The sequence below is a fragment of the Seriola lalandi genome, unplaced genomic scaffold (genome assembly GCF_002814215.2).
Source record: "Seriola lalandi dorsalis isolate HSWRI2012SDOR001 ecotype SW California unplaced genomic scaffold, Sedor1 jcf7180002054572, whole genome shotgun sequence".
In the NCBI taxonomy this organism is placed as follows: domain Eukaryota; kingdom Metazoa; phylum Chordata; class Actinopteri; order Carangiformes; family Carangidae; genus Seriola; species Seriola lalandi.
Genome location: NW_019525125.1, coordinates 1903455 through 1928016, shown reverse-complemented (window position 1 = coordinate 1928016; position 24562 = coordinate 1903455). Strand labels below are relative to the sequence as shown.

Here is a 24562-nt window from a genome sequence, read left to right as displayed (position 1 = left end):
GTTCAGAAAGGGAAGTATAATTGGGTCATTTTAGGTAAAGATTTTCACAAATAACTTTCAAAGCACGGCAAAATCAGACTAAGCTTTATAAACAATATTTCTTCATTTCCCAAATAATTCTGAATCTGGAAAAATCTGCATGTTAACAATGATATACAGGGGGGGGATGAAACCTGAAACTTGAAATAAGCCGTTTCTTTTTTGTTGGGATTGTTAGAGGTGTTGGTCAAAGTCGATGGTGGCGCATAAACATTGTTTCTCAATTTAAGAGACAGCAGTTTTACAAAAAAAAAAATTTGCAGAAAAATGTTGTAGACCAGCAGTTACGGGTCATTTTGAGACTGTAAATTTCTTAAATCCCATTCATTAACTTTGATTATTGTTCAGTTACTTAGTTTTGTCAGTTAATGCTGGTGTGACCACATTTCTTTTTTTTTTTATCCCTTTTATTTTTATTCCAATGTCACTGAACTTTATTTTGCTGTATACATCATACAGTTTTCATGACACCTGCGGTCCTCCATGTTTGTGTTAACTTGGATTTGCAGCAGTGTCCCCAAATAACAAAAAGCCTCACCAAACTGTTACCTGCTGAAGGGCTGTTAAATGGAGTAAAATGTTAAATGTTTCTTTTACCTCATTCACTCCCTGTATATATCACAAAAAAGAGAAATAACATGTTTGGTCATAAATGATCTTTATCTTTAGGTAACTTGTCAGTTCTCTCTCTAACTGGGTTTGAAATACTTCAGCAGACTGTTGGCCTGACTGCCTTTTCCTGCAGCCTTTCTGTCTTTGGTCATTAGGCTTCTCCCTGGTTTCCTGGATGAGGGGGTCTTCAGGAGCGGCTTCTGTTGCTTCCATTCAGACATCAACTCCCTTTGAACATCCGGCGGAAGCTCAGAAAACACCTCAGGGTCCACATTTCCCGGGAACTTGCAGTCAGAAGACCGGGGGAATGATAGTCTCTCTTCTTCCATGACGTACTCTCCTGGAAGCGCACTTGTGCTTTGAGGCCCCTGGTGATTCACTGTGGTCACTCTGTAAGATGGATCCAATTCGTTTACAGCTTCTTTAATGCCTTCAGTATTTTGTGAGTCTCTAAATGAATGTGTTGTTATGTGTGGCACACTGGGGACTTCAGCTGGTGCAGAGGGGCTGGTAGAAGAGCTGGGAAGGGAGTTTACATAGGTAGGAGATAACAGTTCTTTCTGGATTTCCTCGGGGAGAAGCTCGAACACTTCTGGATCAAAATCTGGGGGCAACTGATGTGTCACAGTTTTGTTATTTTCATGAGGGTCCGACCTCGCCGTGCTGCAACATGCTGTCTGACGTGGAGGGTCTTCTACAGCAACAACAGAGCTTTGTTTCCATTTGAAACCATGTAATGCTGCCTCAGAGCTACAAGGGCTTTTCGTGGTTACTGCTTGTTGTAAGGGCCGTTGAGTAATCGTCTTGTTTGTGCTGAACTGACGATCCATGCAATGACTTTCTCCGTTCTGAGAGGAATCATTCTATTGGAGAATAAAGAAGGAGGAGCACAAATGCTTTCAGGAAATTCAGAGTACTAACACTATTTCTAAGAAGGGAAAATTCTGCAGGCATCATGAAACAGACAGCCTAGACAACAATTGATAATGTTTTAATTAAATTAATGCGACCTGGATTCTGATAAATGGCAACAAATTGATGGATGGTTAAGCTATTTTGAAAACTGACTAATAATTTCAGTAATTTTTCAAGCAAGAATGGTGAAAAACTACTACTATAATATTGTAATACTGTAATACTACAGGAAGTCACATTGCTTCTCGTTGCCCTATATAAGAGTAACCTGAATATCTTTGGGTCTTGGACTGTTGGTCAGGCAAAAGAAGATATATGAAGATGTCACCTTGAGCTCTGAAAAGCCGCGATTGACACATTTTCACTAGTTTTCATAAGACATTTCATAATCCAAACATTAACGGATTAATCAAAGAAATAATCCATAGATTCATCGATGATGAAAATAACTTTGAAGTTGCAGCCCTACAACAATCTCACTTTTAGTTTACTGGTGTATGTCCCCTGACAGCATGTAATCAGAAACAAAAACCTTTTATAACTAACATTGCTGCCTGCAGCAGGCTAGAGGACATATTTAATTATTAAATATTTGACTTTTGTGAATTAAATTTCAGATTCTTTAGTATCTTCTGAAGCCTTTTATGAGAAAACTAAGTTCAATGCTTCTTAAAACCTTTCCAGACCCTGACCCCTGATTACCCTGATGGTAATGGAGATAATCTGGATCATGTGTGCAGATTTCACAGCATTACTTCACCTGTCTTTGTGAAGAGCAGATCTGTGTTTTGCTGGGGGATGTGGTTTGTGTGAAGAAAGATGTTATGGAGCCCTTTCCGCTGACAGCAGCTCCCCTCGTCTGCAGGTTACTGAAGCAAACGTTAATGAGGGTGAGGTGGAAGGCGGTGTTACTGTCCACCATCTTGTGGAACAGCTTCATGGCCACCGGGACCAGCTGGGCCACAGCATCATCACTGCTGCCTGTAGAGACATTGCAGAGAAAATAGCTTTTGCAAAGCAGGATATGGACATGATGAGAATGATCCTAACTGAAGAGGCACAGTCGCTGCTTTCACAGAAACTGTAAGGGACAAACAAAGAGGGTTTACACACTCATTTTGGATTCAAAATTTAACACTTTTTAGTTTCCCCAAATTATTTTTTGACAAAAGTTAAGGACTCAAAATTGGCATAGTTTAAGATATAAAGTTTGACATTAAAAGACATTACAGGGGTTTCTCTAGATATGTCACAGCTACACCTCTAGATATACCATGACCTAGTTGACTGAGAATACAGATACAAAATACAGACAACCAAATCAAATCACAGGATCTCATTAACGTTAAACTTATTAGTTTTAAATCTGTTGTTTTATAAACCGAAATATTCATTACAAAGTTTTACTCTTGAGTCACTGTGTCAAGGTTCATTTATGCTTCTGTGTCAAGGGCCATGCACATAGACTAGGAAGTTACGCCGTTGTCAACAACATGAATACAAGACGATGGAGATACCACACAGGTCTCAAGAAGCTAGAATTGTGAATGGCTGCTCGACAACATACAGGAAGTTAAAGAAAAGACTCTCAGTCGTCTTCTCAGACATCTAACAAAGTGATCACACGGCTTCTGCTCATCATAATCGCAGCTCTGTATGAGTAAGGAACGGAGAGGGACTGCACGGTGGTAATCTCTCATCAGTGTTGAGACAGTGAAACACTGTTTTAAGTTACCTGGGTGTAACTCCACTTGTATAAAGAGTCACCAGAGCTCATCGTTGCTCTGCATCACAAAGTACATGAAGGAATGTAAACACAGTTTCGATGGGGAATATATGCGTATAGTTTAAGATACTTGAAAGTGTGTGCATGATGACATTAAATCATGCTCACACTTTCAAGTATTTTTTACAGGAGAGGGAAACTTGATAAAGAGTGATCCTGAGCTTTTTCAGGTGCGATTTTACAGTGTTCTTACCTGAGGTGATCTTCTGTCCAATGTGGTTCGGGATTGGACACTGGCGGCTCTCGCGACTGAACCACTTGTTGGTCGCCGAGTATCTACGAATGGTGAGCCGGAAGGTCTGAGGCTGCCTGCCATCTTTGTTCATCCTGGTTTTTAAACAGGTGATGAAAGTAAGATTCAGCGGCTCGATCATAAATTAAAAAAGTGACGAGGGGTTAAGTAGGTGGAGAAACTGGCCCTGACCTTTCCACCAGACTGCTCAAGAGTTGTTGAATCTTTTCCAAAACGTCTTTGGTTGATGACATTTTTTTGAAGGAGTCTTCATCACTGAGAGACTGAGACATAAAGAGGATACTAACAAAGGCGAAAGATCAAGAACAATTTTCACATCAAAATGGAAAAACTGATATCCTGAATTTTAGTCTCTAGTGTTGGATTCTACATTTCCAATAATGCAACCAGAAACTTTGAACCTTTCCGCTAAGGGTTTGTCAATTTTCACCTAATTAATTTTAAGGCTTCGAGCTGCCATACGTCACAGATCCGCTTGGTAATCGGTAAAATATTAATTTAATTGACAGTTATGCTGCATATTGGTTGAACTGCATGTTTACCTGTAGTTCTCAGCTGCATTGAAAAATTCTTTGGTTTTGTGTTTCACTCCATAACTCAAAATTTCACAAACTCAGCGGTTATACTAAGAAACATGTTTCTACCTAATTTCCACAGATGAGACCTGTGAAATAAAGTGACTCAGTGTGGCACAAACTGTGTTGTAACCAAGTAATAAGAACATCGGTTAGTGTTTCAAGGAAACTGATGTACTATTTTTCACTTACCTACCACATAATTTCCTATTTTTTCTTAAATATAACAAGCAAGTACTTAATAACTGTAGGAACAAGCACTTTCTCCATTTCCCTGGTAATATAGAGTGTGTGGGTCTTTCTTATGGGAAATGTTTCCAGGAATTTAGCTGGAGTATATCAAGATTCTCCAAAACTGCACCCCACCACCTACCTTTACGTTCAACTGATGAAAAGTAGGACAGTGCAACCAGGGTTATGAGACATTTCAGCTATGAAGGCTAAAAGGCTACCTGCAAAATCTAAAATGCATGTCACTAAGCAGAAAGGTATCTACTGCAGATGTTTGCTTAATGATATATTGTGTTGATTGACAACGACAAAACACTCAGTTGAAGTAGATACCGGTACTTCAGGGATATCCTAGCCTACCTGAGGGGCCCCAGTAGGGGTGACAGGTGAGTCATCAATGCCGACGGCCAGGTTCTTCAAGCGCTGAGCACTGGGATGTCCAAACTCTTTCACCAAGTCATTCAAAGGGAAGAGCTGTAGGTCTTGGATGCTGACCAATCCCAGGGCTTGAAGTCTCTTCGCCGTTTGGTGACCGATCCCTAGGAAGACATGACGGCACGACAAATATCGCCAGGGACACTTGATACGCGTGACATGGGCCAAAAATACATCAAAGAGAATTACAAGACAACAGTCCCCTGGGCACAGACTTGTAAAAGGCCTCTCCACCCACCCGACAGGTAGTGATTCCTTTGTCTCTCCTTTGAGATAATTTTGTGTCTTTTTATGTTTGTTTTGTGTCTCCTTTTGGCTGATTCTGTCTTTTTGTGGTTTGTTTGCATCTCTTACTGATTGTTTTAAGTCTTTTTATAGTTGTTTTGTGTCTGTTAGTGTTTGTTTTGCATGTCTTTATAGTTATTTTGTATCTCTTGTTTGTCTCTTTGTTGTCGTTCTGTGTCTCTCTGTAGTTACACTGGGTTATTTTGTGGGTCACACACAAACGGCCCCACAAAATGTGGTTGGTTGATTGTCTGTCCAACAAGAAAATAGGTTTTAACAGCATTAAAGAGTATAATCTTTGTTCAAAGTCAATCTATACCTTACATACACTTATTTCTGTTCACCTTCGCATGAAAAGTTCAACTGATGAATAACTAAATTTCAGAGTTACACATAAGCTGAGCATGTATACCTGGGACTTTGCGGAGACTGCTCAGGCAGCCCAAGATGTCGCTGAGGTTCTCCGGCAGCAGGGTGGTTTGCTGATTGGGTTTGAAGGTGCCAGACACCAGTTTGGCCAGTAGTTTGTTTGTGGCGATTCCAGCACAGCCAGTCAGACCCAGTTTGCTGTGGATGGCTTCTCTCAGCTCTGCTGCAATGTGTGAACCTAAAGCCAGCCTCAGGTAGTCACTGGCTTTAACATCTGCACCTGAGCAGAAGCAGAAAAACACGCACTTATCTGCGGGTGTGAAAACCAGAACATTCTCCAAGACGATTAAGTTTTCATGTAGTGGGAAACTGAAAGTGCAATGCAAATATTTTACAGGTGTTAGCTTCTAAGCTTGTTTCATAACTCATTTCCGGGTTTCCATGAGCCAGATGTACTAAGATGTACTGAGACACACCACAGGCACAAATGTGACTTACTGAGGCGGCTGTAGACGTGTCCTTTAAATGAAAAGCTGTTAGACTCTGGTGTCTGTGCTAGTCTTCTTTCTACCATCTCTGTGACGTCCATGAAGTTTTCATCAAATCCAAGCCGCTCTACCAGTGGACAGTAGGACATCAGGAGCTCTGGGTGGAGGATAAAAAAAGGTAAAGTGTGGTGAGCACAGAAACAGCAAATATACCTGATGTTAGCTGAAGGAAACGTCCACATCGCTTTCTGAACAATGTGAGCTCGTTGCACTTATCTGCGGGTTATAATGTAAGTGCAAATGAGGAAAACAAAGCCAAAATGAATAGTGCTAGCATAGAGAGAGTGCAATTTTAACCGTCAAATTTTAGATTTTAGTCAAAATGTAAGAAGTCATTTTTTGCTTTGCATTCAGACTTTTTGAAGCTACTATAAGTGGGAGATGTTGAAAATGCTTAGTGTGGAAAGATTGTCTGACTCTTTATTTCTGAGTCTGACACCAAAACCTGACATTTTGTTGTTTTGTGTTGGTGTTTTTTTAAGATTATTCTCAGTTTCCTGTGAGTTGAAACTAACTCAATGTCATGTGTCACTCTTCTCCACTTTACAGCAAAATGGACCCAGAGATTAGAGATTTATTGGCAACATATGTCTATTGAGTGTGTTTTGAAATGGATTTTACTGTCAATACTTTAGGAAAAAGAAAAAGAAATGAGAAATACAGCTTTATTTGTGGATGTAAAGTAGCAGCCTTGCCCACCTGTCATTTTATAGGACATTTCTCTGTAGTGTGTCAGGTCTTCTCCTTTAACCAGCACCAGCTGAGGACATTTCTCCTTAGCATCAGTCACAGACATCAGTTTGGTGACACCCTGCTCTCTTGCCACATAGTTACAGGTGACTATGATGTATTTCTGCTGGATACCTGACAATATGAGAGACATCACTGTACCATCAGAGTATTATGGGCATTAACAGAAACACATCTGAGAGTCAGCTTTTATTCTATTCAATCAGTTTACCTAAGGGGACTTCTCTCAGTGCTGGGTTTCTGATCATTTCCACCTGAGCATAGAAACAATCCAGGTCAAAATGCAGAATAACTCTGGAGGGTGAAGGAGTTGGTCCGGGTGTCATGTTATTCAGGCTTGGACCTGAAACAGAGTTAGTTATGAACTTTACTGTGGTACGTTTCAGAAATATATCTTTGGCTTCACCACATAATGTTAAAAAACATTAAGCCTACAATAGAGGGTTATTGACAATACAGAATGCTGATGAGGAAAAGTGACAGGGACACAGTATTGATGAACAACATGAAATATTAAAAATATAAATACAGTAAGAATTCTTGCACCCTCCTGGGAGTAAAAGCTCAAGTGCAAATGTTTGGAGCGATTATCTAGTGAGCTTTATTTTTCATATTTAATTAATCTTTCTCACTTGGTCGTAGAGAGAATCTATTTGCAACTTTTAATAATAATTTCAGTGATTTTTGAATAAATATTTTTGCCGTTTCCAGCTTCTCAAATGTGTAAAAATTTAATGCTACTTAGGAACTTTACTTGCTATAAATATCACCAGACACGTATAAATAGCCGATAGTCAAAATGTATGTGTCTCTCAGCTCGTTTAAGCAGATATTTTACAGTAAATGACCTGGTTTCAGTTTCATACTTTACCAGGAGCAGCAGCGGGGCTGAGTAGCACTGAGTCCACGACACTTCTCCTCCACTCGGTTTCATCCTCCTCCATCTCGTCCTCGCTGTTATCCATGTCAAACAACGCAAACCTGGTCTGTCTAGCAGGTTTTAATAAGCCAGATGATACTGCTGTTGTTGTGTTTTCGGTGGGGAAACTGTCCCAAACGGTGAAGAAAAGTTTTCTCTGCAGGTCCCAGTTCAGTTTTGTACAGCAGTGCCATCTGTCGACTTGGAGGATTACTGCTACACAATGGAAATGCAATAAACCACATCAAATAATAACCTTAATGCAAATCAAAATGTGGTATATTTATTACGTGATTTAATTAGTTTCATTTCAAGGACGAAAAGCCAATTTTAACAAATCAACAAGAACTTCTAAGGTAAAAATAAAGATTGACTTAATTTAGTATTTTGTTAGGGCGCAATTATAAGGATGAATGCAATCATCGCATGGCTCGAAAAAAAATGCTATATTTAATATTTGATGCAATCATATTTATGTCCCGAAAATATAGATATTGAGGATTATTTTAACAAATTAGCTGCAACGTTGTTTAACGGTCGTCTCGCGGCCTAAACAGAGCCTATATAAACGAGGCTGATGCCGCCTGTTCTTCTTCAGTTGGATCCACCACCTGTTGGTCGACGGTTAACTAGTCAAACTGTTTTGCGCGTCCTGAAAAGTGGCGTCTGATGTTTCCCTCGTCTGGTCTTTTTGCTGATATAAACTGTCCTTTCTCCAAACGTGGGCTTTGTGAGCGGCCTCACTGTCCATACAAACATGCCACAGAAGTGCGGGACATATTTGGTGCCTCGTATAAATCACCGGTAGTCGACTCAGCAGGTCAGTGTTTTGAAGTGTGCTATGGCTACACGCTACATCCGGGATGCATTAGCTTGTCTTGTCTGTTTAAAAACTTGAAAATGCATCTTATGGTAAGAAATACGATAATAAATTAGAGTTAAAAAATGGATGAGTCGTCACTTAAAAAAACAAAGTTTTGAAAAAATTTACACGTGATAATCTTATATTTTTTCAAGTGAAAACCTCTTGACAATCGCATGTATTTACAAACGGGTTAACTTACATTTTTATCTTAGCCACAGTACTTTTGCTACTTTTTCTCTGGATCTGTGCGATTTTTAGGTGGTATACATAAAATAAAGTCGAAATTTGCACGTTTAACATGAAAGCACATAAAAATAATTAATTTACACAGACGAAATCAACTAAAAACATGAAACATGACTGTGTCCATACTTCTAATTTATGTGTTGCCTAATAAATCTAACTGTATTTGCGACAGTATCACTCATATAAATAGAAAATCTCACTTTGTATTCCCTTTTTAACAGGAGGCCAAAATGGCAACCCATTACCAGTGAGTGATGAGACCAGAGATGTCTGCCTCCAGGAGCTGGAGCGCCTCAACAAGGAGATTGAAACTGTAACGCACGAGGTGGAGCAGGAGCAAAGGCGACTGTCACTCTTTCAGACTGTACAGGCAGATGGCAGAAGCACTACACCAAATTTTTCTGTTTCAAAGTCTGAGATTGCAGGTAAATGTGTAGATAAAGGTTCTTATGCACAGTCTTCATGCTTAGACAAGACGTCCTCCAGACTGAAAAAGTACGTGGTTGACAACTCAAAACCAAGGACTGATTTGGAGTATGACCCCCTGTCCAACTTTTCTGCTGACTTACGGTCTTACAGCTCATCAGGTAAGGAGCAGAAGGTGAAAAATGGACAAGGTTTGAAAAGAGAAAGAGACTCTGTACCTTGTGACCAAAAGAAGCCAATCACTCAGGCTCAGCTTTCCCAATCGCCATCCCCACAGCCACTTGATGACTCTAATGAAGACTGCGTCCTGGTTATTGACATTCCTCCCTCGCCTGACAAAAAAAGAGGTCGATCTCAGAAACTTGTTGATTGTATTTCTGGCAAATCAGACGGTGTAACAGGAGAATTAAAGGCGCTCAAAACAGCACCTGCTTTACTTGATTCTCCACCAATATGCCTTACAAATGCTGAGGCATGCCAAGTCACAACTCCATGTGCAACTACTCTTTATGAGAACAAAGGGTGTGAAAACACATCAGTTGATGGGAGTGTAATTGACTTAACTGGATGTTTAGAAGATCTGGGAAGTGAATGTCAGAAAATCACTTGTCAGGCTGCTGAAACAGAAGTGGAGAACGGTCCTGAACCTGCGAGTCTTCCTGCCTCCTCAGACCAACAAGATAAGAGTTGGAACAATATTGGGGCGGAAGAGGAAGAAAACACGTCTCAGGTTGAATTGCCTCAGTGTGAGCTGTCCTCTAGTGTTGAAAAAATGAATCCACTGCAGCCCCATAACTTTCCATCAAAGAATTCAATTTTTTATAACGCTCAAGCTGCAAACTCAGACTCCCCATGCAGGCAACACAGCAAGCAAGCCCAGACCGCGGAGCCATCAGCTCAGAATAGAGTTTATAACCACTGGTCTCCCAAGCAAAGTGTACCAACACTGGTGCCAGGTGGCCAGAAAATGTCAAGCAAAATCCCAGGACAGATACAGGACAAAGCCATCATTAACCATACCTCATCTGTAAGGTATGTGGAGCAAGCAGTACCAACTCCAGAAAGCATGCGGTTTCAAACTCGCCACCCTTCATCAATGTCTGTCAACTCACATTTGACTAACGGGGATGAATCATCATCTGAACCCACTGAGCAGCTTGTGAGGGCAGATAATGAAGAGGTTATCATCATCTCCAGCTCTGAGGAGGAAGAGCTCAACTACTCAGATGTAGAGCTGTCAGACAGTGACCCAATGGAAGAATGCTACAGGATCTTCATGGAGGCAAATAATGAGGATAAGGGAAAGGAAGAGCAACCCAGTGTGTCCGTAAGTATGTTGAAGGTACTTGAGAGCCAAAGTGTAGAAATTTCTTCAACAGTGTAGACATCTTTTCCCTCACCATGTCATTTTTAGGTTGGCGTTATCGATGTGCAGAAGCCACAGTTAAATGTCACACCCCCAGCATTACCAGGAAAGAAGAGGGTTGCTCATGAAGCTAAACATACAGAGGTACATGCCGCATACTGAAAATACAACATAGCTAATCTGAAATCTTCAAATAAACTGCTAACATAAAGAAACATGTCAAAGGTATCTTCTGTATCAGTAAATTTAGAACTGGTGTGCATCTGTAAATTGACACACAGGAGGGAAATTAGATACATCAATGAAAAGAATAACATGTTTAAATAGGAGCCTAATGCCAAGCCAAATGATAACAGTTTGACTGTTTGAAGATGTAAAACAGCTAAATATCTCAAATTTGACCCACTGAGCCAAAATAGCCATTGTCCTCTACCTTTGTGACTCAGCAACCAGCGGCAAAGAGCAGACCTCAGCCCCAGATTTTGGTCCCCCTGCGTGGGCCAGCAGCTTCAGGATTTGTTTCCCAATCCTCTGTCACTTCCAAGATCCAGCAGGTACAGCAGAGAGCCTCCATGCTGACTGCTTCGGTAAAAGGTGGTCAGGCTTTTGTTTCTGCTACCTGTCAGAGGAAGCCAGAGAGCCAGACTGCTGCCTGTCCTCCCATTCAAAACCCTGCAATCACACAACCTGCTCCTGTGCAAAATGGTAAGCATCTGTTGGCTGTAGTGGACTAGATTTGTCACCCATTCATATTTATTTTAGTAAGATTTTCATTTTTGTCAACATGAAATAACAAGTTAAAGCCTTTAATGTTTATTATTTGTTTGTTTAATGTTACTACTTTGTGCCATCACATCTGTCGTCATGTTTGACGTTGACATTTTACAAGTAAAATATCTTGAAGCCTGCCCTGTCTTTATATATGTAGATCAACATTTCTTTCTCATTTTAGTATGAAATACTTTAAGTAGAATTCTTTTTGTGGTGTTTTGTAGTAGTTTTGCCTAAATGTATCGTATCTACCTGTGTTTTTGTCTTATCACACAGCTTACATGAACTACCTATCTATGGGAACTGCTGTGATTGAAGTAGGAAACAACTTGCACTTGATCCTCCCAGAGGGCACCTTCCCCCTGCCTGTTACTTCAAGTTGCAGCCCAATTGCATCAGTGCTGACCCCAGTCAGTCAAGTGCATACGAGCACAGTCGGTATGAAACAAACATACCATCCAGCTGTAGTTAGCCCTTTGCAAAAATACCGCACAACAGCACCGGTGCTCATTCCTGCGCCGACACGTAAACCTCTACTGATCTCTGCTTTGACACATTTAAGTCCCGCTTCCTCCACTACCCCTCAACCTGCTGGCCATGCTGCTGCTGTTAAGGTAAGAAGTAAAAACACAAACTTTTTGTTGTTTTTCCCCATAGACTTGACTTGAACTAGACTTAAATCTAATGTAAGGTAGAAATGTTTAATACATTATTCATATTGTTAAAAAGGTATTTATTCTTTCAGCCAGCGCCTACTAAACGTAAACTAAAGCAGCATTGTGAGGCTGCCAAAGACAAAGTGCCCCATGATGTTCGACAGCGTTATGTCAACATGTTCACACAGGAGTTCCTTAAAACAACAGCCAATGTCAACGATGCCTTTGAAAAGGTGAGCATATGCTGCTAAATGTAATCCTCACTGACGAACTGCAGTCTTGATATTTATTCTTTTCTGTTGTTTTATTGTTGACAGGCTGTTGCTGAAGAGAGGACTGTGTACAATCGCAGTGTTAACAAACTCAAATATCTGAGTATTGCAGTGAATTCACTGAAGAGGCTGAAGAACCAAAGTGCTGTTTCAGCTAAAGGTGAGACTATCTGGAAAAGATATACTGTGATTCATGAAATATGTGAATGACGCTGATTAAGAAATATATTTTTTTCTGGTGCAGATGAAAAAAACATCAACAGCCAAAGGTTGAAAGGCAGCATACCGCTTGATGTGAAGAACTTAAAAGGAAATGGTGAGAATTAATTTCCTTTGCATCCATTTGTCATTTCATTCTAATCTTTTGACAGCTTCTTAGTGCATTCATCTTTCCAGCAGATGATATGGCATTGTATGAGAGTTGGAAGGATTATATTTTGACTGAGGAAAGGCTGATTGAGAGCAATTATCCTGTCCAGCACCCAGAGAAACCTGGTTCTGCTACTCTTTTTGTTGACAATAAGAAAGGCAACACAGACCGTAAGTGAAAACATCATACCCCAGCTGTACTCAAATTCCTTGAAAAGACAAAATCGATGTTGTTCTCATATTGCATCACTAGAGGGCACCTTTTAACTTGGGCTGCACTTGGAGTGATGGTTAGAGCTCTCAGCACATTTCTCTGGTGATGAGCTTTGTCTGTTTTGTTGGTAAAAGCTCTCAAGAGGATCTGCTGTCGATGTGGGGCTACATATTCTGTGAGCCAAATAGGCAAACACATTCGCAAGGAGGAATGCAACTATCATTATGGGAAAGGAGTTAAGAATAGAGGTGAGTAAGCATTGGAGGGCTGTAATTAACAATTATTCGTACTATCAATCTGTCCATTTTCTTGAGTAATTGATTAATTGTTTGTTCTATAAAACAGTGGAAAAATACCCATTACAATAGCTTAGCATCCACGGTGATGTTATCAAATGTTTAGTTTTCTCCGCCCAGCAGTGAAAACCCAAAGATATTCAATTTACTATAATGTAAGACCAGCACAGTCCCATGTTTTGAGATATTGGAACCATCACATTTTTGGCTTTTTTTTTTTTTTTTTTTGATCAGAATAATTGCAGATGATGCAAGGTGTATTTGGAGCATTTAGGATGTTTTTTTAAAACTGTTGCAGTGCCAGGTGGAGTGGAGACCCGCTACAGCTGCTGTGAAGGGGTCATGGGAGCACCTGGATGTCAGGTGTTTAAGGTAGGAAACGACAATAAGAGTGAGAATTTCATTAAGACACTCTTGAATATACAAATTGGTCTTTTTTCTTATTTTCTCTTTTCTTCAACAGTTGCATGTCCATGATTCCCTCAGCTTGGATGGGTTTGTTTCCACCATGCCTAGACATCCATCAGATACGAGCTGTCCTGGGGTTTACTCCTTGGACTGTGAAATGGTGATGTTAGCTTCCTTGAGACACAGGGTTTTTAAAATTGTCCTTATGTTAAGCACTGACCCTCAACTTAAGCCTCCAGCAACTTCATTTGTGATGCAAAGTATTTTTCCTAAATCAGACATGCTCTTTTGACAGACTACTCAAATTCCAGATCATATTATTCTGATAGTATTTGTTCCTAATAATAAGTTATACTGTATATAGCAGGTTTGAATTGAGATTTTGCATACCACACTAAAATCCCAAAGTCATTTGATATGAGTGCTTGGTGTCATCAGAGGGTGATGTTTCATACTGAGTGGACCTTTATTCTGTCAATCTTTGGTATACAGTGAAAACATTGTGTTACTGTTTGTCTTCATAGTGTTATACTATTCATGGTCTGGAGCTGTCCAGAGTGACGGTGGTCAACTCTAGTCTCCAAGTAGTGTACGACACCTTCGTCAGACCTGATAATGAGGTCATCGACTATAACACCAGGTAATGTTATTATAGGATTGTGACATGCAATTGCTCATTTGCTTTGTCATAACTGATTTTTAGGTGGCCAATAAATTTTGCTTCTTCTCTAGATTAAAATGAAAATATACAGTTCTTGTAAATGTAAGATTCAGCTGAGCAAAAATGCTAGGTTAACAACTTGGATGTTCAAAGAGCAGATGCCTCATCTGGTGAGCCTTCTGCTCTCGATTAGCTTGTGACATTTTACCTGTATAGGTTTTCAGGCATCAGTGAGGAAGATGTGAAGGGTAACAACACCTCCCTCAGAGAGGTGCAGGAGACCTTATTGAGCTTCATTAGCGCTGACACCATTCTGATTGGACACGGACTGGAAACAGACCTCTGTGCCCTGAAGGTGACTACTAAAAGCTTTTCTCAACATCACTGTTTTTGTGGCATAACTGCTTTCACAACATCCGTCTGTTGCAAATGTCTTGCACACAACTATTATACACAGTAGTGTTTTCTTAAAACAGGTTTGTAACAAGAGTGGCCCTCTGCCAAGTTCTAAACACTAATTCCCAACTAAGAGCCCTTCTTTTGATGTTACTTTCAAGTGTCATAATACTTTTATCACTTAATCATTTGAATGCCATGTTTTCTGTCTTTTTTTTTTAATTTTTATTTTAATCGGCAAAATACACTGTCAAAAAACAACCAAAAGGTTAAACTATCTGATGGCTGAGGAGCTGGTCTTTTTTATTTTTATAGATTAAATTATGTAGCTCCAATAATCTAGTGACCAGGGTCTGGACAAAGTAATAGAAACACCTCATGGAAGAGGACAAACTTTGTAATTTCACAATCAAGATTACAAACGCTGTTGCAATGGTCGGTGACCTTGGATGCCAATTAGCAGAATTTGCCAAATATTAAATGAGTTTTGCATTCCTCACTTTTATTTATTTAATTTTATACACATTAGAGAATTATCAGCTTTAGAAAACGACATCCTGTTATTCCTATAGCTGAATGCACTTACTCTAAATTGCTTTGGACAAATGGATGTACAGTAATGGGTATATGACAGACACAAAGGACTGCTAATCCGCATGCAACCAATGTGAGCCACTTTGGCTGCAGTAAAACATTTGCAGAAGTAATAACACCATTCTTCAGAAATATTGTCACAAGTAAAAGTATTGGCAGCAAAGCATACTTGAAGTTCCAAAAGTACAGTAAAGCAGAATCGTATACATTGTTGGATTAAGACTTAATATACTGCTGGGTAATGTAGTCTATAATAACATTATTTATTTGCTGATAATATTTTGTATTAATACTCTTAATTTGCAAAGTAACAGTTAATTCCAGTTATCAGATAAATGTATTAGATTACAAGTCGTGTTCTCACATGTAGTTGAGTAGAAGTATAAAGTAGTAGAAATGGAAATAAGGTACTTGTGCTATTTGTTGTTAAGAACTGTACTTACTACCAATTAAATCCACACCGTAGAAGTTGAGGTTATTTACAATCGAGTAATTTTCACATTACCTAAGAGGGTTTATCAGGTGATAAGAGCTTCAGCTATCTTCCTCTTTGCTGTAGTTGCTCCATGGGATGGTAGTGGACACATCAGTGGTCTTCCCCCACCGTCTGGGCCCCCCTCACAAACTGACCCTCAACAATCTCACTGCTGAATACCTCCGGAGGATCATCCAAGAGAGTGGTGGGTCATCATGGATTACCTACAGCCACCATACAAGCGTCATGTTTAATTGAATGTTCTTTTAATGTTTACCATCCATCTGAATCAAAATCTAAATTCAAATAAAGACAATCACAATCGCACTATGAATTTTAGTAAATATTACCAAAATATGCTTGCTTATTGCTGAGGGTGTTGACGGTCATTGTTTGCATGTGTTTAAATAATGTATTACTTTTTCTCCCAGTTTGTGGCCACGACACTGCAGAAGACGCTGCTGCCTGCATGGAGCTTATGATATGGAAGCTCAAAGAAGATGGAAAACTGAAAAAAATATGAAAATAAAGCAAAAAATATTCCCCACACTGTTCATACACGAAAAGATAGATGCTGTCATGCAAATTTGAATGTGTGTGAAGCTCTGTTCTGAGTATTTGGGAGGGCTGTTTGTTTTAGTTTGATTATGTTACTTGATTTGTGTAATAATACAGTATTTTCTCTTTGTTAAGTTTTGATTTGCAGCCCATGTGTTCATGCTTGTATAAATATTTGGGATTGTGCTGTAGTGTGCTAAGAAAACCTGGAGTGGTGGGGTGTGATCAATATTGTCCAAGTAAAGGCGCAGAATGAAATTCCTCTGTGTGTTCTTTTGTCCCCCAAACTTAAACCAGCCAATGAACATCCAGCTTTTAATGTGAAATTGGCCTCAGGTGCAGTTATGCAAATTAGTATGAACCTGTGAACAATTGAAGTAATTACTGGCCATACACGAGGGAGCAAACGAGAGAAATGTACTCTTGCACTGGAATGCAAATACATGCTATTTATTTGTCTATGTAGAGTGTTAAGAGGTTTTACCTTTTGAGTTTATGGTAAAACAAGTGAAACAAACAATAAAATCCTTCCACCTGCTATTTCCATGACTGAAATGTTTTACTTTACTATTTCAAAATGGTGAAGATTACTGATCCCTGGACACAAATTCAAATTCAGGACATGGTGGTTACATTACATGCTTAAGATCGACAAGACAACCACTGAATTTTGTATTTACGGCCATCACTTCACCAGTTGCATTTCAATTCAGTCCATTACTCAGCCTTTTTCTTTGTCTTTCCCTTTCTGACACAGCACCTCCGAAAGCAGAAACAGCAGGTCTTCATGAAGAGGAATGTGAGGAGCAGAAGGACAGCGAGAACAACAGCCAGAACATCCAGGCTGTGATACTGGTACCAGGAGAGCTCATGGGCGTGGACCCTCAAGTGCTTTGCCCCCTTGTTTCTCATGGTGAACTCGATCCAGAATATGGCCTCATCCTTAGCAGTGATGGGTCTGTCATGGTGGATACTGGACAGTTGCATGGTGTTCTCCTTGTACCTATGAATGTGGATGTACAGGGGGAAATTGTAAGTTAATGCATTATGTATTTCAATTTTCATACTGTACTAACTACAGTTTTTGCCTTACCAAGAATGAGAAGAAAAGGGTTGAATTTTCTTTTCCTTTTTATATATTATTTTAAACTTAAATCTCCAACAGAAAAGCCAATATATGAGAGTAAAAGGTCATCCAGTAGTTTTTTTCTCTTTGTCACCTTGCAATTCTGTGGTGGTAGTTGAAATCTGTACTGCTTTAGGTATGGTATCTGCAGGTCTTGGAAAGTTTTTAAGAACTTTTGGATTTAGCTGTCTGAGGATGTACACTAAAAGTTATCATTGATTAATTAGCCAATTATTTTCTTTAATCAGTTAGTTGTTAATGAAATATCAAAAACTGATGAAAAAACTTTAACTTAAATTACTTTTTTTATTTGGTTAATTCTTTCATCCAATTTTTTTGCAACTGATCTCAGGTCACATTAGTTTAATTCATTATATCATTTGGAATTAGTTACATTCTGCTGGGAAGTACTGAAATAAATCTAATATACTAAATAACTCTTGGCCATGTCATCCCCACTGATTAGTGGTTGTGGTAGTAAAATGCATTCTATGTTGAGTTCTTAAAAAGTCTTAAATTTGACCTCTGTTGCGTTGGCAGTCTAGTTTCTAGGTAAGAGAACTTACGATTTGTCATTGATGACGGTATTGATTGCGTCTCTAAGATCCTCAGTCTTCATGGAGTTTAAGTCCACGATAAGTGCAGCACCCTTGGCCTTCATATGGACCATGTTGTCTGGCTGGTCAGCGAACATGGGGATGCCCACCATGGGAACACCGTGGTAGATGGCCTCATAAATCCCATTTGTTCCCCCATGGGTGATAAAAGCTCTGGTCTTGGGGTGACCTGACAGGGTAGCAAAGATTGTGAAACATATATTACTTTTTTCCCATTCAAGACAAGCTGCTGAGGCACTTTTTTTTCACTTCTGAATAATGTGACTCCATGGCCAGATTAAACTACCTCAAAGGGGCCCTGGGGGACAAAGATTTGTTGTTGGGTCCTAATTGACTCTCTTTGTATGTGGCATTTTCATTATTTCCCCAGGTACCCTGAAATTAACCAGTACTTTAGAGCACAAATCATAATTTGATTAGTTGAATTGACAGAAAATTAATTATAAATTTTTCAGTAAATGGCTCAAACAAATAGCACTGATCATGGCACCACTTTAAGGGTCCTGTATTTTCCAGCTATTGTCTTGGAAACATTCCCTTAAAATTAGGACCAAATTGCGTAGGCCTTTCTTACTACTATAATAATAATAATTAACAGCTAAATAATAGCTAACCTTATTATACATTTCTGTGCAGTGTTTTCCGAGAAATTACGTGGAACATATGAGACCTGTAAAATAAAGTGTTACACTGAACATCTTTGGGTTTTTGACAGCTGGTCAGACAAAACAAGCCGTTAGAGCAGGTTAAGTTGGGCTTCAGGGGATAATGATGGCATTTTTTCCACACATTTTTCTATTGATATTTTATAGATGGAATAACCCATCGGTTATTAAAGGAAATTATTGCCAGACGTATTGATGATAAAAATAATTGATGATTGCCTTGAATTTCTTCTATGATAGAATAGTGCTACCTTGCCTAATGTTTTCTGTGTATTAATTACTTGACCCATAGAGAAAAGAGAAGCAGCTTGATGAAACAGAACTTTAACACAAATGAGCTCAACATAAACTAAATACTAAATATACACCGAACATTGGCAACGACTTATGAGTGGAAGCTTCAGATCCTGTAGACATCTTGGAAAAACTACAGAAAACAACAATCATTCATTCAAGCCTCTACCTCCTCTTTATTGTACCTTTTAATGATTTTGTCATTGTGGGTCAAAGGCTCAAGCTGCTTCATACAACTTACTAAAAGTGAGTACTGGTATGTATGTATTGTATTTCCACTGGGAAAGTGTGTTTTTCCCAGTCGTCAGTTTTGAGTACATATTGTTTTCACGCTCGAAAAGTGACAAAGTATATCTAAAACAATCAGTATGTACATTAAACAACCCCTGATTTTGGAGAGTGCTGTTGACGGACACTATTGTTCCACAATGCAAAGCAAAATGTAAAGGAAATGCTCACAGCTTGGAAAAAATGGTGGTGAAATAAGCTCAAGCCACACTTTTGAAAACAAAAAAAAAACCCACAATTGCATTTTTGGAAAAACATATAATAATGTAACTGAGAAAAGTGTTTAGTGGTTGTGAAAATCCATTGTCACTAAATTCCTGGCATCCTGGCAAAGAACAAATTTCACAATAACATCCGTACTGTGTAAATTAAGTTCCCCTAAAGTGCCTTGTGATTTATCTGAACTTTGGTTGAATAATTAGTTCACAGTTTTCTTATGAGTTTGAAAATTGACCAGTTGAATTAAGTGAACCTGAAAAAATAAGTTACTCAGTAAACTTAAGATATTAATTCGGATTCACAACTAATCAGTCAAGCTGACAAATGTTACAGTCAGATTTGCTTTCTTTTTACATTTTCTCAGTTTGGAGAGTTGGTTCTTAATATTACATGAAGATCTTACAGCAGTGGCTGCTCGAAGTCACTTTGTTAAATTAAAAGTGTGCAATGGTAGGGACTGACTTCAATCATTTCATCATTTTGAGAATAACCATGACTTACTTCTACCATGAATACTTTCTTTGAACTACAAAACAGAGGACTCTCCAGAGAGTTTAAAACCTGTATATTTACATTAAGTTGATGGAAAAAACATAAGCTCATTGGCACTAAATTCCAGCATGATGTTTTACAGTATATGTCCCTTGTAGGTTTTGTACTGTCAAACTAAATAATGGAGAAAAAAAACAAACAAAACAGAGTGATGGATACCTTCTTACATTTCAAAGTGAAAGTCATGAAGATTATTATCAAAAGCCTGTTCAGCAGCTTTTATAAAAGCTTTACTTACCCAGCAGGTCATTCTGAGGGATCCAGTTGTATATTCTGGTGTTGGTACCCAGAGTCTCTGGCTTTTCTCCACTGTGTCTCCAGAGCACCTATAAACAACGGTAAAAACACTATTAGACTAACACAGTGCTAATTTATGTCATAATATACCGTGTAGCATAACATTTAATAGTGAATGCTAAAATGATAAGGAAAATAATTGTATTTTATAACAACCTCAGTACTTTTATTTTGAAAATAGTCAAACAGATAAAATTGTAATCTTTAAAACCTTCATTCTCTCATCAAACCTTCTTAAATTATATTTTTTTACATTTTGATTCTGCTTGCCTTGCATCTAGTCCCAATTTAATCAGAAAAAAATACCATGACATAATTTTAAAAACCATATTGGTTGTTTGCATGTTGTAGTCAATTAACTGCAAATCATGTCTTATCACATGCATTCCCTGAGTGCAACTACTTTGTGACAGTGTCATGTGGGGAAAAAAATGAAGCTGACTTAATGTTTTCTGTCCAGGGTTTCCTGTTCAGCTAGTTAAAAGTCTTTGCAACATGATTTTGAGTAGAAACCAGTGGCTGCTCGAAAGGTAGAAAATCTTGAAACTCATGGTACGCTGTGAAAAATGACTGGCAGAAATGGAAAGTACAAGCTATCTGCAGTTAATTGCATTGTTCATGCAACAACACTGATATGAGCTGGGACAGAATATTCTCATGGCCATAGAAACTGTGTCCAGGGGTCATTTGATTTCACGTGGAACTCTCACCTTTTGTGGGATCTGAGCGAGGGCTGAAGCGATCATGTTTCCCTTCTCTGTGGTGATGTTCTTGATCATAGATCCCAGTGTGAAGACCACAATACCAGCATCTCCTGAACTCTGCACAAATTCTTCCATATCCTGCAACAAGCGAAGTACAGTATCATCCCAATGCAAACCAACCGGCAATTTGTTTCCTCCTTGCAGCGTTTAAATGGCCTGTTCTCTACAGTCTTGGAGTAATGAACACCGTGGAATTGTCATAAAAGATTAATATGTCTGTAACAGTGGAGACATTACTACCTCTGGCAAAGGTTCAGCAGGTCTACAGTGGATCCCACCAACGTATTTGAAGTTGGGGAGGAAAGGACGAGGGAACTCAAAATCCCAGTAGGTTCGTATCAACCAGATGTCTGCCCTTCCCATCATCTCACAGGCACTGGTGGGAGTCCCTGTCACAATGCAAAAGAAATGAATGACAGCCGCCCAATACTTCAAATGAGATATCTAATATTCAAATATTACTTACTTAAAATGTCAAATTGTTGACAACAGTGTTTGGATATAAGAGCATTGTGAAGAATCCAAAGCAATTAAACCAATATAGGACAGGACTCACCTTTGACTTCGGAGTAATATTTATCTAAAACTGTCCAAAACATGTTATCCATCAGGAGGTCCTGCAGTACATAGAAGAGAAAGTTCCACACTCTCTCTGAGAAGTCCATCTTGTCTGTAAGTTTGCTCATAGCGCCAGGGACAAAGGAAGGTGGAGCGGGTAGCTGACCACACTGCCTCTCCCAGTTATTGGCCAAGGAAAAGCGCAGAGAGAAGACCAGAGGGATGCCCAAGATATCTGCTACTAAATCACTGCCAGGGTAGATGGGGTCAGCCAGGAGAAGGTCATAGTTTCCCTCCTTCAGCTTCCTCATGATCGTTTCTGATTTCAGCACACCGTCCAAAAACTGCAAAGAATATTGCAGGTCGGTCTTCATCAGATCTGCGAATCTGATATAAATCTGCAAGTAGTTCATTTGATCCATCTCATACATGGAGAAGCGAAGGTACTCCTCAAGAAACTCCTCCATTTCCTTCATTGAGACGGAAACGTCAAAGGGTTCGTAGTGAAAGCGGGAAGTTTCACTGCTGTTCATGTATATCGACGAGCTCGGGACCAGGACCGTCACCTTGTGTCCTCTGTTAATCAGTGTCTCCAGCACAGGCTTCATGTTAATCCAGTGGCTGCCTTCAGTGTACCACACCAAAATGTTTCCTCCATTTGCACTCCATGCAGTACAAAGTGTCAGCAGCACACAAACGGAGAGACGCTGCCCCAGCTCCATGGTGGCCGTCTGTCAGGAGGAAAGGCTGCTGTGGCCTGATCCTTTTTAATAGCTGGTCCTAGAGAAGTAATTATTAACTAAAAGAAGCTGAACTCTGGCTTGTAGTTCCTCTTTCCGCAGCATGACACAGCAGATAACTGACGCACCCTAAGCATGTGGTTAGAGGTGAAAGGTAATGGTTGTAAAGTTAATTGGTATTAGAAATAAGAATAATCTCCTGTACTAGAAAGCTACAGTGTAAAAACAGACTTCAGACCCCCGACTTCAAGTTTTCAGCTGCGGAGAGATGGAGTAAAATAACACAAAAGGATAATGACTTCATCTCAATGGGCCTGGGCACAATTGCATAATCTGAGGAAGTTGTGAGAGCATGTGGGTGCTTGTGGAAGAATTCCCCTGCATACCACTGAAGCGTCGCAGAGTGAGGTCAAACACGTTGCTTGATTTTTAGTGAAAGGTCCTCACCAATATTGGATGGAATAACATGATTTTTGATACAGAGGTCCATGGTGCCCTTGAGGATGACTCCAAATGACTTTGGTCGCTCCTTAACCCTTCATCTAGCACTGCCACCAGGTAGAAATCTTCACTTATCTAGTGAAATATTAGTGAAATATCTCAATATCTTCCAGAGGGGTTGGCACAAGATTTGGTACAGTTGCCCGTGGTTACTGGGTGATGTAGCCTAATGACTGTGGTGATGCCCTGGCTTTTTGTCTACCGCCACCGTGTGGTGGTTGAGTGTATTGTCGCTACAAATATGCTAGCATGCTAATACACTAAACTAAGATGTTGAACGTAGCATGGTGATGTTTAGCAAGTATGTTTACTAAGTGTCCTTGTGAACGTGTTAGCAATCTGACGTTAGCATTTAGCTCAGTATCGCCAGCCTGCTTCTTCAGAACTGCTTGTCCCATGGTTGGATAGCCTCGGAAAGCCCCCACCCCAACACCTGTCTGACAACAGAATAGGTGCGTCCGTTTCTGACCATTTCTGTAACTTTCCAAAAGCCATCAAACTGACATTGCCACCCATTTTATATTGTCATTGGCCAACTGTGAGTGAGTGTTGAACTCCTCTCAAGCTTTCTTTTTTCATTCTTCACTTCTGTCTGAATGCCGTGCAGGAGAGACCGTCTGAAAATGTGTGTTGTTATCCCCTTATTTAAATGTTATTGTCTCCCCTCACTCTGACAGCCATCTTTTCAAAAATAACAAAAATAAACACATTGGTTTTCCAGTCGGGACATCATGTCGCTTCAACTAGTTCTAATCGAGCATAACACGACCTTATGTGCAGCCTCAGAGATGCTAGCATGGATGTCGACTCTGAGTCGTCTTTTGGAGATGTACTGTATGTGCCGACAGAATGAAGCAGCTGATTTCAGAAATCAGGTAGAGCCTGCTTGGTGTGAATATTTGCGAAGTTGGGGGGTGGTTGTCGACTATGCCTTTAGGAATCAGTGGCATTGAGGCTGTGTTGTTCTTTCGAAATGTCACCTCCAACTGTTTGGGCGTCTAAAATCTTAACTCTGGGTACTTTGGCCCCCTCATTAACATTGTAGATTCCTTTTGACGCTGGATTCAGGAGCGTCTGGAAAAACAATAAGCATTTGAATATTGAGTTCAATGCCCTGTTGAGGGAGTCGGTGGCCATTCAGAGTGTGTAAGTGTGTTCCCTTTCGTCCTCGGACCTCCCCTGGTAGTACAGAGGACGTGTGAGAGAAACTGATGATAGGTGTGTGAGGGTGTTGCATACAGAATTGATCCTAACGACGCATTTTGTCCTTGTATTTAATTTTGTCAACCATCTACCCTTCTCTCTCTACATTCCTGCTGCTCCCTCTCCTTCCCTCTTTCTTCCTCTCTCTGTCTCTCCACCACAGGGTAAGGGTTACAGCGTATTGCTTTTTGAAGTAGATATTTGCATAATCAGATTAGGATGCGTGATTGTCAGTGGGCTCCCCCATCAGAGGGTGCTCCAGAGGAGAGAGGGTGCTGTCCAGACCAACAATGGAGGACTCCCCTCCTCTCTCACCCTCCAACCAGCCCTGCACCTGCATCCCACCCACCACCAACCCACGGCGCACTGCAGGTCAGCTGCGGTGGCAGTCCACACTTGGACTTGCAGCCGTGGAGGGGTGAGAAAGAGCGAGAAGGAAAGGCAAAGG

At 39.9% G+C, this 24562-nt stretch overlaps 3 protein-coding genes across 4 annotated transcripts; 1 reads left to right on the top strand and 2 right to left on the bottom strand.

The window, feature by feature from the left end:
• Positions 1-84: 84 nt before the first annotated feature.
• poli (polymerase (DNA directed) iota) lies at positions 85-7872 on the bottom strand. Of its 2 annotated transcripts, none has more exons than XM_023417118.2 (10): positions 7670-7872; positions 7010-7141; positions 6748-6912; positions 5999-6145; positions 5544-5780; positions 4772-4950; positions 3777-3868; positions 3546-3679; positions 2327-2547; positions 85-1514 (listed from the first exon to the last, which is right to left on the bottom strand). In XM_023417118.2, exons 1-10 carry the CDS (start codon positions 7761-7763, stop codon positions 729-731), a joined length of 2187 nt encoding a protein of 728 aa, XP_023272886.1. In that variant the 5' UTR covers positions 7764-7872; the 3' UTR covers positions 85-728. The 2 variants fall into 2 exon arrangements, with proteins under 2 accessions (XP_023272886.1, XP_023272887.1); XM_023417119.2 differs by having other exon boundaries at positions 7665-7861.
• A 456-nt stretch (positions 7873-8328) lies between these two features.
• LOC111663078 (uncharacterized) lies at positions 8329-16548 on the top strand. The gene is made up of 16 exons (XM_023417130.1): positions 8329-8537; positions 9050-10581; positions 10669-10764; positions 11067-11325; positions 11668-12005; positions 12137-12280; positions 12365-12479; positions 12564-12635; positions 12716-12859; positions 13037-13150; positions 13497-13570; positions 13662-13766; positions 14131-14246; positions 14484-14622; positions 15817-15937; positions 16164-16548. Exons 1-16 carry the CDS (start codon positions 8387-8389, stop codon positions 16253-16255), a joined length of 3612 nt encoding a protein of 1203 aa, XP_023272898.1. The 5' UTR covers positions 8329-8386; the 3' UTR covers positions 16256-16548.
• A 176-nt stretch (positions 16549-16724) lies between these two features.
• LOC111663095 (UDP-glucuronosyltransferase 2A2-like) lies at positions 16725-22448 on the bottom strand. Its single transcript, XM_023417160.2, has 6 exons — positions 21669-22448; positions 21353-21501; positions 21059-21190; positions 20290-20377; positions 17983-18202; positions 16725-17293 (listed from the first exon to the last, which is right to left on the bottom strand). Exons 1-6 carry the CDS (start codon positions 22390-22392, stop codon positions 17008-17010), a joined length of 1599 nt encoding a protein of 532 aa, XP_023272928.1. The 5' UTR covers positions 22393-22448; the 3' UTR covers positions 16725-17007.
• Between the last annotated feature and the right edge of the window lie 2114 nt (positions 22449-24562).

What these genes read in the sequence shown, in the direction of transcription:
- poli (XM_023417118.2), bottom strand. Translation starts at nt 7,763, where the DNA reads ATGGATAACAGCGAGGACGAGATGGAGGAGGATGAAACCGAGTGGAGG. An exon ending in ACACGTCTACAGCCGCCTCA is followed by an intron (nt 5,781 to 5,998) that starts GTAAGTCACATT and finishes GCTTCTGCTCAG; the next exon opens with GTGCAGATGTTAAAGCCAGT. An exon ending in TTGAGCAGTCTGGTGGAAAG is followed by an intron (nt 3,680 to 3,776) that starts GTCAGGGCCAGT and finishes TTTAAAAACCAG; the next exon opens with GATGAACAAAGATGGCAGGC.
- LOC111663078 (XM_023417130.1), top strand. Translation starts at nt 8,387, where the DNA reads ATGTTTCCCTCGTCTGGTCTTTTTGCTGATATAAACTGTCCTTTCTCC. An exon ending in TCAACGATGCCTTTGAAAAG is followed by an intron (nt 12,281 to 12,364) that starts GTGAGCATATGC and finishes TATTGTTGACAG; the next exon opens with GCTGTTGCTGAAGAGAGGAC. An exon ending in ACTCCTTGGACTGTGAAATG is followed by an intron (nt 13,767 to 14,130) that starts GTGATGTTAGCT and finishes TTGTCTTCATAG; the next exon opens with TGTTATACTATTCATGGTCT.
- LOC111663095 (XM_023417160.2), bottom strand. Translation starts at nt 22,392, where the DNA reads ATGGAGCTGGGGCAGCGTCTCTCCGTTTGTGTGCTGCTGACACTTTGT. An exon ending in ATATTACTCCGAAGTCAAAG is followed by an intron (nt 21,502 to 21,668) that starts GTGAGTCCTGTC and finishes GCATTGTGACAG; the next exon opens with GGACTCCCACCAGTGCCTGT. An exon ending in CTGCTGAACCTTTGCCAGAG is followed by an intron (nt 21,191 to 21,352) that starts GTAGTAATGTCT and finishes CGCTTGTTGCAG; the next exon opens with GATATGGAAGAATTTGTGCA.